The sequence below is a fragment of the Tachysurus vachellii genome, chromosome 16 (assembly GCF_030014155.1).
Source record: "Tachysurus vachellii isolate PV-2020 chromosome 16, HZAU_Pvac_v1, whole genome shotgun sequence".
NCBI lineage: Eukaryota > Metazoa > Chordata > Actinopteri > Siluriformes > Bagridae > Tachysurus > Tachysurus vachellii.
In genome coordinates this window covers 18,377,192-18,394,384 of record NC_083475.1, presented here as the reverse complement: position 1 = coordinate 18,394,384, position 17,193 = coordinate 18,377,192, and the positions used below count along the sequence as shown (strand labels likewise).

The following is a 17,193-nucleotide window of genomic DNA, read 5'->3' as shown; positions in this document are numbered from 1 at the left end:
TGACGCACCCTTCACTCTTCTCCGCACACAGACACACACCTTCTCCTGCAAAAACAACACATCGTAAAGGCTGCAGGAGACAAAGTGAGACACTCAGAAGCGTTTACGGTCACGGAGACTCGCCGGTCTCGGAATAACCGGAAATAAAATTTGAAGCCCTTTACTTTTAGCTCAATTCCCCGTCTGGATTTTTACTAGATACATGTCTGATTAGAGCACACGCTCCACACACGGTGGATTTGTGAAATATTTACATGATATGTACCTATATCAGGGCTGTCCCCAGTGGACATTTTACTCTACTGCAAAAAACATCAAAGAAATAAAAGCCCTATAGCACGGAGAGTCAATTCCGTCCCTATTTTTCTTCATTCGGTTGTTCATGGAAGAGAATTAAACAGAGATATTTTTCCTCATTTTGAGCTTGAAGTTCAGATTATTTTGCTTTTTTCGAGTATTTCTAGTAAGAATCAAATTATCCGTTAAGTTTATTTTTCACTTGAAACGGAGAAAGTGTCTAGAAATAGATTTAACTGTCTGATATTTGTTGTATATATAATAATCTCTAGAATCATGGAAATAAGAATCAAATCAAATTAATGAGAATTATTCAACTCTATATCATTTTTTTTGCAGTAACAAAGAAAAGAATAGCAATAAGATCAGAAAAATCGGACTACACAACTTAAAATACACTACATCCATAATTAAAGCGTTAATTTCACTGCACCTGTTAGTAGGGAAATGTTTTAAAGGGAAAAAAGTACAAAACAGGCATGTGCTAATTTAGCTATAGCATTTTTAAATGTGCTTAAAAAAAAACATGATCTGAAATTTTATTTATTATTTCTAAATAGCAAGAAAAGTTCTTTTACTTGTGCATCATCCAAATCTATTTATTTATTTGTTTGTTTTTCTTGAATGACCGTCCGGCCTTTCAAAAATAGAACACATAAATAAATAAATAAATAAATATTTATATATTTAAATGCCAAAGACCACTGCCATAGTTTCAGTATATACACGTTATATTACTTAAGCGTGATTTAATTTTACATTAAAAAAAAAATTGTTGTTAAATAGAAATTGAATACAGTGAGGTTGAAAACCATGATCTGTAACTCTGATCATATCTGAGGCCAAACGGAAGGACTGTTACTGTGACCAGTGAATCTCCTCAAAAAATGACATCATCATGACTTAGGGGTGTGGCTTATTTGATTGACAAGCTGTCAGGAAAATACTTATTTCCTTTCCTGTCCTTCTAACCATCACTAGCTTATTTATCATTTTAATCCTAACATCATTGAACACATTTTTTTGGTTGATACACATGTAAAGGAACTCTACTCAGACAAGATCAAAATAAAGATTCAAATTATATATATATATATATATATATATATATATATATATATATATATATATATATATATATATATATATATATATATATATATATATGTATATATATATAGTAATTTCATTCTCCCACAAATATTTTTAGTTTAAAACTAACCTAAGCTTAACTTTAAGTGTTGGACATTGTTTTCAGACTTTTGCAGAATTCACGTTCCATCGTTTCAGACATCACAATGGTTCACGAAAAAAAAAGTGCGTCCAAGGTTTTTTTTGTTTTTCCTGAAACTCTCATGAGATTTGCATCCATCTTTCAGTGCCAAACGCATGTTTTGGACAGTTTAGTAGCTAATATTCCAACCATCCACAGCTCTAACTATATAATTAATGTAAATTAAAAACAAGTGCATAAATGATGAATAAATCAAAGCATCTAGTTGACTAAGGGTGAATAGGGGGGCAGCCCTAGCACATACACTCGCTGTCTGACTTGGACCTTTGGTAGAGACAGCTTGATATGATGGCGGATGATGGTGCACAGGACGTATCATAATCCTAACAATTTCTATGAAGGGCTCTAGTCTGGCTAAGGGGTCTCTGTCTGACCTAAAACATGGAAGAATTTTCACTTATATGGTCATGATGATGTGCATCCAGTGTATCTGTGGAATTCCCTGAGAACTCGTACACTGGGCATAAAGCAACGCTGCCATGGCTTTTCAGGGGTTTTCAGTGTGTGTGTGTGTGTGTAAATGTGAGATAGCTAGACTGAGAAAACGATAGCCTATAACAGTGTTACTATCATGTATCATCATTACTTGGGTGTATGAATTCATGTAATAAAATAGAAAAATCATATTTGAGGCAAATATTGGGATGATGAATTTGTGATGCGGTAACAAACGTTCTACTCTCCATCCAACACCGCAGGACTACAGCAAACCAGTCAGTAGCTATGGAGCATCCAAATGCAAACACGTACAACTTGGAGCCAGAATAACAGTTCGGAACAGTCTAACGTGAGTGTTTTTATAAAGCACTTCTGCAGGTCTGCCAGACAGATCATAGAAAACTTGAAAACCGGAGAACGGCTATAAAGTCTAGAAATAAAACCGCAAAAATCTCGTCAACTCAAACACAGCTTATAGGAAGTGTCAGAAGTGTGAGAGGAGGGGAAAAAAAACAGAGAGAGAATACGAGGGGAAGAGCTTAGAGATGTAGCATAAGAAGAACTATATGACATTGGTTCTGCCCGAAGGTTCTCGAGGCAGTCACGCTTCACGTACGCTCCCGCACGTTCCTGTCGTCCGGAAGTCCTTTTTTCCCCCGAGTCGTAACCGAAGGATAAAACACAACACGCTATTATTCTCATAAAAGACTCAAGTCCAGCTATGAAAATCCACTCATAAGTGAATTCAAACTCTTCATCCTGTCTGCGTGTCGTGCCCCTGATGATGTGGGGTACGAGTAGCAGGACGAGTCGTGGTGTGAGTAAGTGGCGTGCAGTGTTGAGTCTCTCAATGGTTAATTATGGCGACCAGTGGGCGGGCGAGTCCTCTGCCTGTCCTCAAGGCAGGGCGGGGGGTGGTCTGAGAGGCGTGGCTTACAGGGCCGTGGCCTCCCAGCTCTCCCCCCGCAGGACCTGGCGTCACTTGGTCCCAGTTAACACAGTGCTCACCGAGGCAACTGAGGAGGGGTGTGGCCTGCAAGGCTCCGCCCCCGGAGCTGGGGATGCGGCTGCAGACGCCAAAGAACAGGAAGCATGAGGAGGTGCTGTACCTACAAAAGAGCATGGTGTACATTAGTAAGTTAGATTATAGTTATGTTTCCTATCATATGGTGTTGTATTTTTGACACAATTGTCAATACTTTTGAGGGAATGAGAGTGGAGTGGAGAAGGAGTGTTTACCTGACAGTCTTACCTGATCTTACCTGACAGACCGGTACAATTTTGCAGGATTATTAAAGATATGGTGTAATACAGCTGTCAGAGTAATACAAATGTCCCTCAAGGCTCTGTTTTAGGCCCCCTGTTGTTTTAGACATGTAATTCACATGAATGTGTTGTTTTCATTTGCTCTTTCACTTGTTTGCTGGTTATACATAAATCATACTTATTAGTTTGTTGCATTTAATATGTGTAATATTAATATTGAACATTTGTATAATCTTAACCGTAGTATAATATTAACCATTTTGTACCATGTTTAATGTTCTATAAAGCTGCTCTGAGACTTTTCCATTGTTAAAATAACTATATAAATCGATTCGAAGAGTTTGTTGAAACAAAAAAGGTTCTATGAAATCACAACTCGGGAAAATGTTTTATGAAGTGATTATGAAATTATACAAGAGAAAAATGTATGAAAATACATAAAATATATCATCCTTACACGATGCTGGTTAACTAGTGCTTTGCTTTTATAACCTCTAGATTGAACTGTTGTAATGTGTTGCTGCTCTTTTGACTCTTTAAGGAATCTACAGTAAGTAAGAACGCAGCATCTCTCAAACTTCCCAGGATTCACTCAGTCTAATTATAGCTACACTACCTGCTTATTAAGTTCCACAAAAAGACGTGATTCTAACCACGGGCTCGACTCCGGTGGCTTGCTTGTGATCTCCTGAAGCAGTATAACCCAGCTCCAGCATTTTATATGTTTGAGAGAGTTTATATCAGCAAACAAGATCTGAGTCTTAGCTTGAACTGATCTTTCTTCTTAGGATTTTAAATCTTGATTATTGTCCATAGTTAATTAATCACTGATTTAAGATCACTTGGTTTAATCTTCGATTTGTGTCTATGACGCACTTCAAAGATCTCACACGTGCACAAAAAAGATCTTAAAGGTGCCCTGCCACACGTATTTCATTACTTTTGTGGTAATGTCTGAAGTTCACCATGGACTCTGTAACATTTTTTTGTGGAAATAATGCCTTGGTTACCTTGTTTCAAGCCATTCTAGTGTGGTATAGAAAGCCTGCAGGAAGACTCAGCTTGATTTGCGCCAGTTCTCATGAATATTCAAATGAGCTATGCTGCTTGGCTCCGATTGGCTAACCGCTAGGATATGAGAGCATGACTATTCATTCACCCAGCGCAATAAGTAGCCTAGGCTAGAAGAAATTTGTTTACAATCACCTTGAATTGCGACAGAACGGCTTCTTCACAAGCCCGTTGACGTTCAGCCATCCTTGCTGTATAGGAAACTCACTGAGCTACACGAATTCTGGGGGCGCGGTCTCAAGTGGGAGAGCTCATGAATAGTAATGAGCTCAGTCACTCTGACATCAGACTGACCAGCTTTTCCAACTGACCAGATTTCTCCCCTTATTTCTTTTAAGTGGCTAGAACTGACCGGGGAGGTAGCAGTTCATTTTCACATTCACGACACAACACAAACACATATGGACCTAATACATATAAAAAAAATACAAGTAAAAACGTAAGAAGCTTCGACCTGTGCCGTTTCCCATCATTTCCGTAGTTTATTTGCTTTCCTTCTCTTTGACTTAATGCAGTAATGTCCTTTTTTTATGGTCAAACAAACAGGTGGATTTGCTACTTGAGTGAAATGCAATCTGAAGGTCGAACAAAGTGACCTTGATTCTTATCAGCGATGTCAAACTGGAGAGCAGACACGAGGTCTGATGTCATGTGACTGTGTCATGACTTAAAATACCTTGTTGTTTTTGAATGGCTCAGTTTTTCTCTGTTTACGCTTTAACACGAACGGAGCATTTTTAAAACTTCTATATTCGGGAGAGTGATTTCAAGTGTGGATGGAAGAACCAAGAAAAAGATGCGTTTCGGATTTATAATACTGTAATACTGATGTAGCTTTAATTTAGATTTGAAAATACTGAATTGAAGACTTCTACACTGAATAAATTGTGCACGGTTATGGCTTTGTCTTAACACACAAACACAAATCACAACCAATCCTGCCAAGTTTTACTCACAGTCTTTGCGTGTTTTAGCAGGAGACTCTGTAGACATGTTGTTGATATGATACTGGTTCTGGCTTGGAGCAGGTTTCTGGTTTTGGCTGAGGTTAAGAGGCGGGTTCGGGGTTTGGTTCTGGATCGGTGGTGTCGTCTGCTGCTTCACTGCATGGCCTCGGCTCTGGGCGCTGCTGTTCGGATGAGTGCTGTCCATGCTGGCGCCCATACTACTGCCCAGCTGCAGCTTCCTCATGTGCCTCACCACCGCCGTAGCGTTAAAGGCTTGCTGTTACACACAAATACAAACAGGATAGCATTAATGATGGGCTGAGATGCCGCGTCTGAACCTGCTACGCGTGTCAGAATGTCCGTTCATAGCCCAGACTTACCCTCCACTTGCTCTTAGCAAAGTTTTTACGCATTTGACGGCTGACGGATTCATGGATGTTCTTGCAGAGGGCCGTGTCTCCGGCGATCCTGGGGGGAAAGCGACAAATTATTGTTTTACATTCCAAACCCTGATGATTACCGAGAGGGAAAATGACGTGTTTGTTGATGAGATTGTTGATGAGATTGTTTTTTTGCTTTGCTAACTGGGAAATTACAATGTGAGTGTATATAATCAGGCATGTTTTGTTTCAGTAGAATATTATTTATTGTCTTCATCCAGTGTTTTATAACTGAAATAGTTGTGTAAAATCTATAAAACCTCTAATCTCGCCTTGGTGTCTGGGTATCAAGATCATATATTAAGCTAATCTAACTCTAATATTAAACTGTACAACAGAGTGATGAATGAACGCGTCCTGAAACCTGGAAACAAGTGAAACAAGGTCTGTGGATTAGACAAGCTTGGGATATTTTCGTGTTTTATTTTTCGACATAAAACACATCAGTAATACACCCTTGTGTTTTTATAAGCTTTTAATTCATTCATTCATTTTCTACCGCTTATCTGAACTACCTCGGGTCACGGGGAGCCTGTGCCTATCTCAGGCGTCATCGGGCATCAAGGCAGGATACACCCTGGATGGAGTGCCAACCCATCGCAGGGCACACACACACTCTCATTCACTCACGCAATCACACACTACGGACAATTTTCCAGAGATGCCAATCAACCTACCATGCATGTCTTTGGACCGGGGGAGGAAACCGGAGTACCCGGAGGAAACCCCCGAGGTGGAGGCGGGAATCAAACCCCGACCCTGGAGTGTGAGGCGAACGTGCTAACCACTAAGCCACCGTGCCCCTAAGCTTTTACATATCTTGAAAAAGGTACTCGCCTCTCTAACAAGTGGCTAAACAGGACTACGGAGGACACAGAGCTTCCTTATCGGGGAACGTTTTTAAGTAAAAAGTGTAAGCGTCGAACCTCAGTGGTGGTGATGCTCATGTGACAGTGTGATGGAATTTGCTAATAGCGTTTAACTTCTGGTGGAATTTGTGCTCATTCTTACACTGACGTAATGATGAAAACGTGTAAGAATTATAAACTTTTGTCTGGCGCAAAGCTTATTTTCTTCAAAGATCCAAATGTCAGGGAAAGTCAAGGGAACTAGTGTGAAGTTAACTTCAACATTTTATCTCATTTTATATACGTGAGCAATTGAGGTTTAAGGGCCTTGCTCAAGGGACCCACAAAACTGTCATCCCTACAGTGCTCCATACGTCCTCGATGTTGAGTTATTGCCTGAATCGTGCTTGTTATTGCCGCCTGAGGTCGAGACTCACCAGGGGTGACGGAGAGACTGCTCACAGGTGAAGCGCTTAGCCGGGTCTTTCTCCATCAAACTGCTGATGAAGTCCTTGGCTGGAATAAATAAACACTAAAGTGAGAAGACCTCCAGCAAACACACAGGTGCTAATTACTCCTGCTAATGAAGAAACAAAAGGAGCAGAACCTCTTCTGATTTGTTACCAAAGCACTAATATTTAGATTTAATATTTGACCTAATAAATAAAAAAGTACAGAAGAAAAACCAACAGTCAATGAGTAATTTTAAGAGAGAAATAAACATGTGGTGAGACACTTTCCTGTAAAACCACGGGTACATTTTTTCCTTCTGACCGGCAAACCACAGGATTACTCATGGATAACAAACAGTGTGTAAACAAGTCGGGATTTAACAGCTATTCAGTAATAAAAGGAATATTTATGTGACTATGTTAAAAATTCCACTGGTGTGACCGTTTAGACCAGAAAGGTTACGCTGTACCAGGATGCAACACACAACAAAAATACACATACGTTCAGTAATTCAGTCAATCACCTGAATCAGATATATCGTCCCAATAAGGTGCGTCGAACTCGTAATCGGCTTTCAGGATCTGCTCGAAGAGTTTGGAGTCGTTCTCGTCGTAAAAGGGTGGATATCCACACAGCCTGATAGAGAAGAAGTGTAAGATGGATATTATTCATTCTGGAATTTCACACCGGTCATCATCCTGTGTTGTTTGTTGTGCAGTCACTAATGTTAAAGGACAGGTTTAAATGAGGATCTGACTGAGAAAGCTGGTGATCAAATGGATTCAAACCCATAGTAACAAATACAACAGAGTGTAACAGAGTGCAGATATATTTTAAGTATAACCAAAACACCCCCAACACCCCCACCCTGTGCCCACAAGAACTCCCCAACACACTCCACCCTGTGCCCACAAGAACACCCCAACACCCCCATCCTGTGCCCACAAAAACACCCAACATCCCCACCCTGTGCCCACAAGAACACCCAACACCCTTACCCTGTGCCCACAAGAACACCCCCCCAGTGTGCCCACAAGAACACCCCCCACCCTGTGCCCACGAGAACACCTCCAAACACCCCACCCTGTACCCACAAGAACACCCAACACCCCCACCCTGTGCCCACAAGCACACCCAACACAACACCCTTACCCTGTGCCCACAAGAACACCCCCCACAGTGTGCCCACAAGAACACCCCCCACCCTGTGCCCACGAGAACACCTCCAAACCCCCCACCTTGTACCCACAAGAACACCCCCAACACCTCCCACCCTGTACCCACAAGAACACCTCCCACCCTTTGCCCACAAGAACACCTCCAACACCCCTGACCTTGTACCCACAAGAACACCCCCAACACCCTGTACCCACAAAAACACCTCCCACCCTGTGCCCACAAGAACACCCCCAACACCCCCCAGCATAAAACCAGGACTCCCCACCCTGTGTCCTTTACAAGGCATCAAACTTGAGGCTATTTTGGTTTGGATTAGTGCAGGTAAAACCATGTGCCTGTGTGTGAGCTGTTTAAGATTATATCTGCGGTCAGAACATCAGAGGAAATCGTATTATAAAGAGATGTGATCCACAATGCACACTCATCTCTTCACCACGGGCTTGTAGAGCACAACCTGCTAGGCAAGAAGACAGCAGATTAAATGGATTAAGCCTGTGCATGAAGGAAGAATAAATGAGGAAAATCCATTTCCTGAAATTTAAACATCCCCCACACCTCCACCCTCTTCCTCATCATCAAACTTGTTAAAGTGCCTTTCCCCTCGGCTACACAAGCTAACAGAGCCAGAGCGGAGGAATGGATGGTAATTTTCTGCCTGATTTCCACACGATTAGCTTTGTGTTTTCCTCTCTTGGAGTCAGGATTGTTGTGTACGCTTTAGCGAATTAGATTAAAAGAAGCAATATAACACACATCTTTTAAAAACAAACAATGCTGAAATGTGCGCACGAGCATGCGCACGTTCCCACATCATATGCAGTCTCCTGCAAAAGTATTGAAACAGCAAGGCCAATTCTTCAACAATTTTAAACAATATATCCAAATTTCAGCTTTCATTTCATGATATTTCCGTCTAGAACATGTCACCTTTGGTGGCAGACCACCCAATTTTTAGCTAATCAAAAGTACTGGAACAGATTTAATACATGAAAAACCCTTTCTTTTCCCGTCACCTCTCTCACAACGTAGGTCAGCGGCCGCTACATCGGTCGTTCTCACTGGCCGACCTGTTCGACGTCTTCTTGTCAGTACAGCAGTGCTTACTTTCTTTTCCAGAACTTTCCACATGTTGTACGGTTGTATGTTCAGTGCTTGTACAAATGGCTCTGATAAGATTGTAGCTGGTTTCTCAGTTTTGTTTTCTTAAACAGCTTGCTTTTTCTCCCACAGACAGCTCTCTGGTCTTCATGTTGTTTTATCATGAAGTTTTTAAACAAGAAGTGCAGTCTTCACAGGTGAAACCCAGCGACCAGACATTCATAGCGATTAGAGCATGCCACTTTTTTAAGGTTTTAACACATTCATTCATTCATTCATCTTCTACCGCTTATCCGAACTACCTCGGGTCACGGGGAGCCTGTGCCTATCTCAGGCGTCATCGGGCATCAAGGCAGGATACACCCTGGACGGAGTGCCAACCCATTACAGGGCACACACACACACACTCATTCACTCACACAATCACACACTACAGACAATTTTCCAGAGATGCCAATCAACCTACCATGCATGTCTTTGGACCGGGGGAGGAAACCGGAGTACCCGGAGGAAACCCCCGAGGCACGGGGCGAACATGCAAACTCCACACACACAAGGTGGAAGCGGGAATCAAACCGTGACCCTGGAGGTGTGAGGCGAACGTGCTAACCACTAAGCCACCGTGCCCCCCAAGTTTTAACACATATAGTTGGAAATATCAGGAAACAAAAGGTGAAAATCTGATCTGTGGTCCATCATATAATTTAAACCACAGATGTCTTCAGTGAATAACAAAGAATCGGCCATTTGCTGTTCCAAAAATTTTGGAGGAAACTGTACACATCACCCTTTAATATTCTCATCATAAACATAGGTTGTTTTTTTTTTTTCAGCAGAAATTTTCATTGCATCTTCAAGTTTTTGAACAGCACTGAAGCGACAGACAGATTCTTTTTGTTTGTTTCTTCTGCTCCAGTGAGGACATTTTGTAAGTATGCGTAGTCCAGATGTTCCGATAAGCACTACAGATTAAGTAACACTAAAAAAAAGGGAAGGAACTTGTTTTCACTGGTGAAATAGGAAAACGTTACAGAAGGAAAATAGAAATGCTGGGTGGAGTTTAGACGGGAAATGACAATGTGTGATTACATGGGTTGAATTTTGCCAGCACAAGATTGTAAATGGGGTTAAATCCTTGTTTTTATGAGTCAGACACAGAAACACTACAACAGCACATAAAAAAAAACTCCATCTATGGAGATATCGATGGAGAGCAACATCTGTAACTGATCAAGGCAGTGTGTGTGTGTGTGTGTGTGTGTGTGTGTGTGTGTGTGTGAACATTACTGATTCAGTGTTGTCCTTGGACATTTAACAAGTGTTAGGAATTTAGAAAAAATTATTAACATGCATTTAAATAACTGAGTCTAAACTAAGAACTATTAAATAAAGTGTTCAGTAAGAAGGAGAAAAAAAATATCAGCTGCATGTCGAGTTGCTTTGACTTTAATATTTATTCAGATTTAGTTTCAGATTTTAAAATTGCTTTATATTTGCTTGAATCTTTTTTTATTTTAATGTCACCTTGAGGGCATATTGTTGCATTATTAATGAGATCATTGTGTCATTTTAATGTGTATAATATTGCCCTCGAATGGCTTCGGACAGTTTGGGGCATTCGGGTGTATTTACATTCATTCATTCATTCATTCATTCATTCATCTTCTACCGCTTATCCGAACTACCTCGGGTCATGGGGAGCCTGTGCCTATCTCAGGCGTCATCGGGCATCAAGGCAGGATACACCCTGGATGGAGTGCCAACCCATCGCAGGGCACACACACACACTCTCATTCACTCACGCAATCACATACTACGGACAATTTTTCCAGAGATGCCAATCAACCTACCATACATGTCTTTGGACCGGGGGAGGAAACCGGAGTACCCGGAGGCGGAGGCGGGAATCGAACCCCCAACCCTGGAGGTGTGAGGCGAACGTGCTAACCACTAAGCCACCGTGCCCCCCGTATATTTACATCTTAAACTTAAAATTTCAGCATCATATATTGTATGAATCATGTTTAATTATGTTTAATTCAACAAAATATATTACAATATAATGTCCCAGGTCAGACTAACGGGCTGTAGTTTTGTACTGTGGTTAAATATTAGTCTGGGCAAATGACAAAGGTTGTGACTTTAAATCTCAGCAAAACGGACAATTCTGTCTCACTGTACATCTTACAAGTGAAAAGGCAGTACTTACAGGATGTATGCGATGACTCCGATGGACCAGCAATCCACAGCTTTACTGTATGGCTTCTGAGCGAGCACCTCGGGAGCTGATGAGAGGAACGAAGAGACGGATAAATCGCTCTGAGATCCTACTGTTGCTCGAAATGAAAATGTAAAACTCTAACGTTAAACGCATCGATGAAATAAACGTACACGGTGCGAGTTATAACCGAGAACAATAACCTGTGGTACTACAAGTGTCTTATGTTTGGACGATTACTTTCCTGATACACTTTGTGTCTGTTCCCTGGCACAACATATTTTGTTTCTACTGTAGAAACAAGATAAAGCTTTTAAGAAATGATAAAAGATACACATAAGAATGACATGTATGTGAATTATTATGCTGCTGCTTTGTTTTTATTTATTTATTTATTTTTTGCCTCTCTTGCTCTGCAGATCACACCAGTGTGACGGCTCCTCTGTGAAGCCATTTCATTGCACCATCATGGAGTGGAATAACACGGACCCCAGAGAAAAGAGCTGACCTCTGACCTCTGTATGCTTGAGATCACAGGCGTCATCGGTTACAGTTTGTCACCGATAAGGGAGACAGGCCACGCCCCCTTTGTCCCTGACAGCATTCGATGAAATCCTTGATCGCTCGAATCCCTCTAAAGTATTAAGCCTGATATTGTAACTGGGTGTAACACGCTCCTGTCAGTCCTGCTGCTTGCTACATGACACGGTGTGAGAAGAAACTCTAAATAGATCTGACACCTCGCACTCTTTCTCCGTCTTTCCCCTCCATTTTCGTTTTTTCCTCCCTCAGGAAACTAGCTTTCATCCAATCTACAGTGAGCTATATTCTGTGAGTCAAAGCTCCAGCAAATCCCAGACAGCGTTGTTGTGTTTGTCCGAGAAAGAAGGGGTGTGTGCTCGAGCATGGTGTCGCATACAAGAGCAATTCTTACTCAGCCAAATAAAAAGCAAAGGAGCCATCAAACTCTGAGGAGGCACATAACTTCCTAAACTGTGTGTAAATGGACACACACACACACACACGCGCGCGCACACACACACACACACACACACACACACACACACACACACACACACACACTCTGAGTGTAGTACAGAAGATATTTTGAGCTGTTCTGGGTCAGTTTTTCAGTGTAAACAAAAGAATGCTGAATAAGGGACTAGACTAATAAAAGAGAGAGAGAGAGAGAGAGAGAGAGAAGCAGGAAGACAGATCAACAAATGTTATGTAGACTGACATACGAATACATATACAGAGGAACAGAACCTGACAGAATGATCGAACAAAAGACACAGACAGACAGACAGATACAGTAGATAGATTAGAGCAACAGACACAGAAAGACAGATGGGGGAGAATGAGATAGACGCAAACAGAAAGCAAGACAGACATCAAGATATTCAAAAAGTGAGAGAGAGAGAGAGAGAGAGAGAGAGAGAGAGAGAGAGAGAGAGAGAGAGAGAGAGAGAGAGAGAGAGAGAGAGAGAGAGAGAGAGAGAGAGAAAGTGAGAGTGAGAGAAAGTGAGAGAGAGAGAGTGAAAGAGAGAGACAGAGAAGGTGAGAGAGAGAGAGAGAGAGAGAGAGAGAAAAAAAGTGAGAGAGAGAGAGAGAAAGTGAGAGTGAGAGAAAGTGAGAGAGAGAGAGTGAAAGAGAGAGACAGAGAAGGTGAGAGAGAGTGAAAGAGAGAGAGAGATCTCTCTGTGTGTGTGAGAGAGACACATCCAGAGAAGCAGATGGAGAGAGACAGATCGAGTGAGAAAGAGGGAGATGTAGACAGAGAGCAAGACAGCTTTCAATACATGTATGTTTGTGCGTGTGCGTGTGTGTGTGTATGTGAGAGAGAGAAAAAATGTTACCATTTAAAGGCAAAGAGATGGAGGCTAGACGAGTGTGGAATACTGAACACATGCCTGTGCACTCGTGTCATTTTAATGCAGCATGGTACTCCATCACACCATCACTAACTCCCCACACACACCACACACACACCTGAATTACAATTACCCAGCCAGCACATACCTTCTCTTCTAACCCTTTACAGTGTGTATGTGTGTATAAGCGTCGAATCTCAGTTTATATGACGTTTATATGACGTCACGGTATTCTGTGACCTGTTATGTGTTTATTCCACTTTATTCCACTCTGATAGGAAAGATGAATGAAAGAAAACAGCCTGTTGGTTTTAGCTCCACAATCAGGAGAATTAGTTCATTGGTTTATTATAAAAGAGCTTGATTTTTCTGTGGCGTTTTACTAAATTTGCGATGCGACTTGCAGGTACCAGTGAAGACGTTATGACTTTCTATGAGAGCTGCACTCATGATCCACACACGTGGAGGGTAGCGGATTGTGAAAGCACGTTGTGATGACATCACATGGCATGACTGTGATATATGAAGGAACAGAGTTTGCGAAATTTCTGTTTGTGAAATCCTGGAGGAATTCGTACGACTTATCACGGTTACAGTTCTGACGTTTAAATCGTGAACCGACCCTGTGGTGAGAGTTTCGGTGGCGTCTCTTAAATCCTGTGATGAACTAGTTCTTGTCTTTTTGACAGCTCTAATTAACGCGCACAACACAAGCTAATGCAGCGCTTTTAAAATGGAGAGTGAAGTTTGATCACAATCTTACGGGTGATTAACTGTGATTAAATGCAGTAAACCATGCGGATAACTCTATTAGCGATCAAAATAATTAAATTCCATATACAGAGAAAGAGCAGAGTGTGTGCCCCAGAGCGTGCGTGCCCCAGAGCGTGCGTGCCACAGAGCGCGTGCCCCAGAGCGCCTGTGCACCAGAGCGCGTGCCCCAGAGCGCCTGTGCCCCAGAGCGCATGTCCTTCTAACTGACATTCAGGTGCTGCAGAACTGGACGGCATGTGGAAGTAGGAATGAACCGTGTTCAGTGAGGGGTGTGTGTGTGTGTGTGTGTGTGTGTGTGTGTGTGTGTGTGGAAGATAAAAGCTTTTTTTTTTTGGTTTGCTACATCACGGATCAGAGCAGCATCAGCTCTGGAACTGTGTGATAAGAAACAGCTCTAGGCTGCGATACAGGATGCACCCAGACGAGCCGAGTCGTACATACACACCAAATAACTCCTCATGCATAACCTACGTGCGTAAGGTGTTAACGTTATCTTTCAGTATGTATGATTGTAGCGTCTAAAGGCAACAGTTTCATTTGTCTCATCCTTACCGACGTATCCCGGTGTGCCACAGGCAGTGGACATGACATCACCCGTGCCCTCCATCTTCGAAAGGCCGAAATCGCTGATCATGATCTTCGAGCCGTCTTGAGGGTTGAAATAAAGAAGATTCTCGGGCTGAAAAGCGAGAAAAAAAACAATCTGTTCGCAGAGGAAACATCAGGAATAAGAAGTAAGAAGAAAATGTATTATTAATCCTGTTCACAGAGACGCAGCCACAGTAAAAACCTGGCCAGCATGTAGAAGGATTACGCTATAGTTAGAACGTCGAGGTGCGTCACGTTACACCAACGTAAAGCCTGATGGGTTTAAACTTATACACTGGAGCGAAAGTCAACAAGGAGTAGTGATTTTTCCCCCAAAACTATTTACTGATCTATCCCTTTCAGATGTATGTGTTTCTTCTCAGTCACCTTCAGGTCTCGGTGGACGATGCCCATACTGTGCAGGTAGTTAACCGCATCCAGGACTTGTCTGATGAGTGTGCTGGCATCCTTCTCTGTGTAGAAGCCCTTCTCAACGATCCGGTCAAACAGCTCTCCTCCTGAAACCCTAAACACACAACGATATTAACTGTGTGCTGCCTCCATTATAGTCATCTCATCATCAACATACACAGACAGAACAGACTGAGAAATGACTGAGCTTCTCCCAATGGCTGTTTCACACACACACACACACACACCACATATTTATAATACCTACTGCACCTCCAGCACATAAGTACAGAAATTTTCAATTCAATTCAGTTTATTTGTCTAGCACTTTTGACAACATACATTGTCTCAAAGCAGCTTCACACAAGTGAAGCAACACTAAAAATTGATTAATGGAATTGAAAGCATGACTATTGACATGGTGTAATTTAGTTTTAGTCTTGGGTAGAATCAATGTTTTTTATTGTGTACATGGTTAACAAAAAAAAAAACGTTCTGCATATTAATGCTCAAATCAGTAAATAAAATGTTAGCTGCTGTTAAGAGAACCTTAATGTTGAGCTTTATAATAAACCCACCACCAGAGGGGGTAAGAAGTACTCTGTAAAAACTACAGAGAAAAATCCAGTCCCATAAAACATTTCATTCTCTTTCTCACATCATTTATATTCAGCAGTTCTGTGGAATTTTTTTTTTAAACAAAAAAGGTTTCAACTGAAGATAAAATGAACATTTTAACTTTAATATTAAAAAAAAAAAAATTCTACCAGTATTTCTGTTTTAGAGCCACTAAAGAAGGAGAAACTAGACCAGTGTTGGTACACACACACACACACACACACACACACACACACAATGTGCCCCCTTCTGGAAAAGACACAAACCTCTACACCGAAAAGTGTGTGTGTGTGTGTGTGTGTGTGTGTGTGTGTGTCCGGTCCTTACCACAGATGGTACAGTAAAAGCCTGTAGTCATGCTTTTGACCTCATTGAGGACTGTCCCTAACCCTGTCACTCACACACCCACACACACCCACACACACAATGTGCCCCCTTCTGGAAAAGACACAAACCTCTACACCGAAAAGTGTGTGTGTGTGTGCGTGCATGTGTGTGTCCGGTCCTTACCACAGATGGTACAGTAAAATCCTGTAGTCATGCTTTTGACCTCATTGAGGACTGTCCCTAACCCTGTCACTCACACACCCACACACACACCCACATACTGTCTCACTCTTGTTCTTTCTCTCTTTCTCTTGCTTTGTGTCTCTGGCGCTCTCTCTCTCTCTCCTGTATGCTCTTGCTTTTGTTCTCTCTCTCTCTCTCTCTCTGTGTGTGTGTGTGTGTGTGTTCAGTCTATTAACAGAAGAGACATCAGCTTACAGTCAGTTATCAAATTAACATTGAGGAATTAAAATCCTAATGAGCTTTCTAAGGCGAGGACAGTAGACAGTAAATGAATTGGGCTTCATCTCTCTGGCCGGCTGTTTCTCTCTTTTCTCTCACTCTCAGCAGATGTGTGTGTTCAGTACAACACAACAAAGCATGTTTAAATACACTCGTGACCTTGAGGAGCTCCAGTGTTATGTCTGAAACATCCTTAAACAAATTTGGTTTAAACTGTCATTTTCATTAAGACCAAAAACACAGCTAATGAAAAAACAAACAAATAAAAAAAACGTCCTCCTGAAGACACGTCCAGGATGTTAAACTGCTGACACTGGAGACTCCTTCCATAACTACTCAATAAACATATAGAGAAAAGTCTTAGTACACAAGTCAGTATGTACAGTAACCCACTTCCACCAATACACACACACAATTACAATCACACATCCTAGACATCCAGGAGCAGTTTAGTATTTTGTGTGTGTGTGTGTGTGTGTGTGTGTGTGTGAGAGAGTCAGTGAGTGAGTTAATATTCAGACGGAGAGATAAAGTCCCAGTCCCTCTCTCTCACACACACACAGAGAAAAGTCATAGTACACAAGTCAATA

The 17,193-nt window shown here is 41.7% G+C and overlaps 1 protein-coding gene across 1 annotated transcript in view; it reads right to left on the bottom strand.

The window, feature by feature from the left end:
- Positions 1–1,470: 1,470 nt before the first annotated feature.
- camk1da (calcium/calmodulin-dependent protein kinase 1Da) overlaps positions 1,471–17,193 on the bottom strand; it is a 66,231-nt gene continuing 50,508 nt past the window's right edge. Inside the window, exons 4-11 of the mRNA XM_060890130.1 lie at positions 15,173–15,311; positions 14,750–14,876; positions 11,541–11,616; positions 7,578–7,690; positions 7,039–7,117; positions 5,694–5,781; positions 5,323–5,590; positions 1,471–3,138 (exon numbers count right to left, since the gene is read on the bottom strand). Of these exons, the coding sequence (XP_060746113.1) occupies positions 3,008–3,138; positions 5,323–5,590; positions 5,694–5,781; positions 7,039–7,117; positions 7,578–7,690; positions 11,541–11,616; positions 14,750–14,876; positions 15,173–15,311 (1,021 nt within the window). The 3' untranslated portion in view covers positions 1,471–3,007. The remainder of the gene's footprint in view (positions 3,139–5,322; positions 5,591–5,693; positions 5,782–7,038; positions 7,118–7,577; positions 7,691–11,540; positions 11,617–14,749; positions 14,877–15,172; positions 15,312–17,193) is intronic.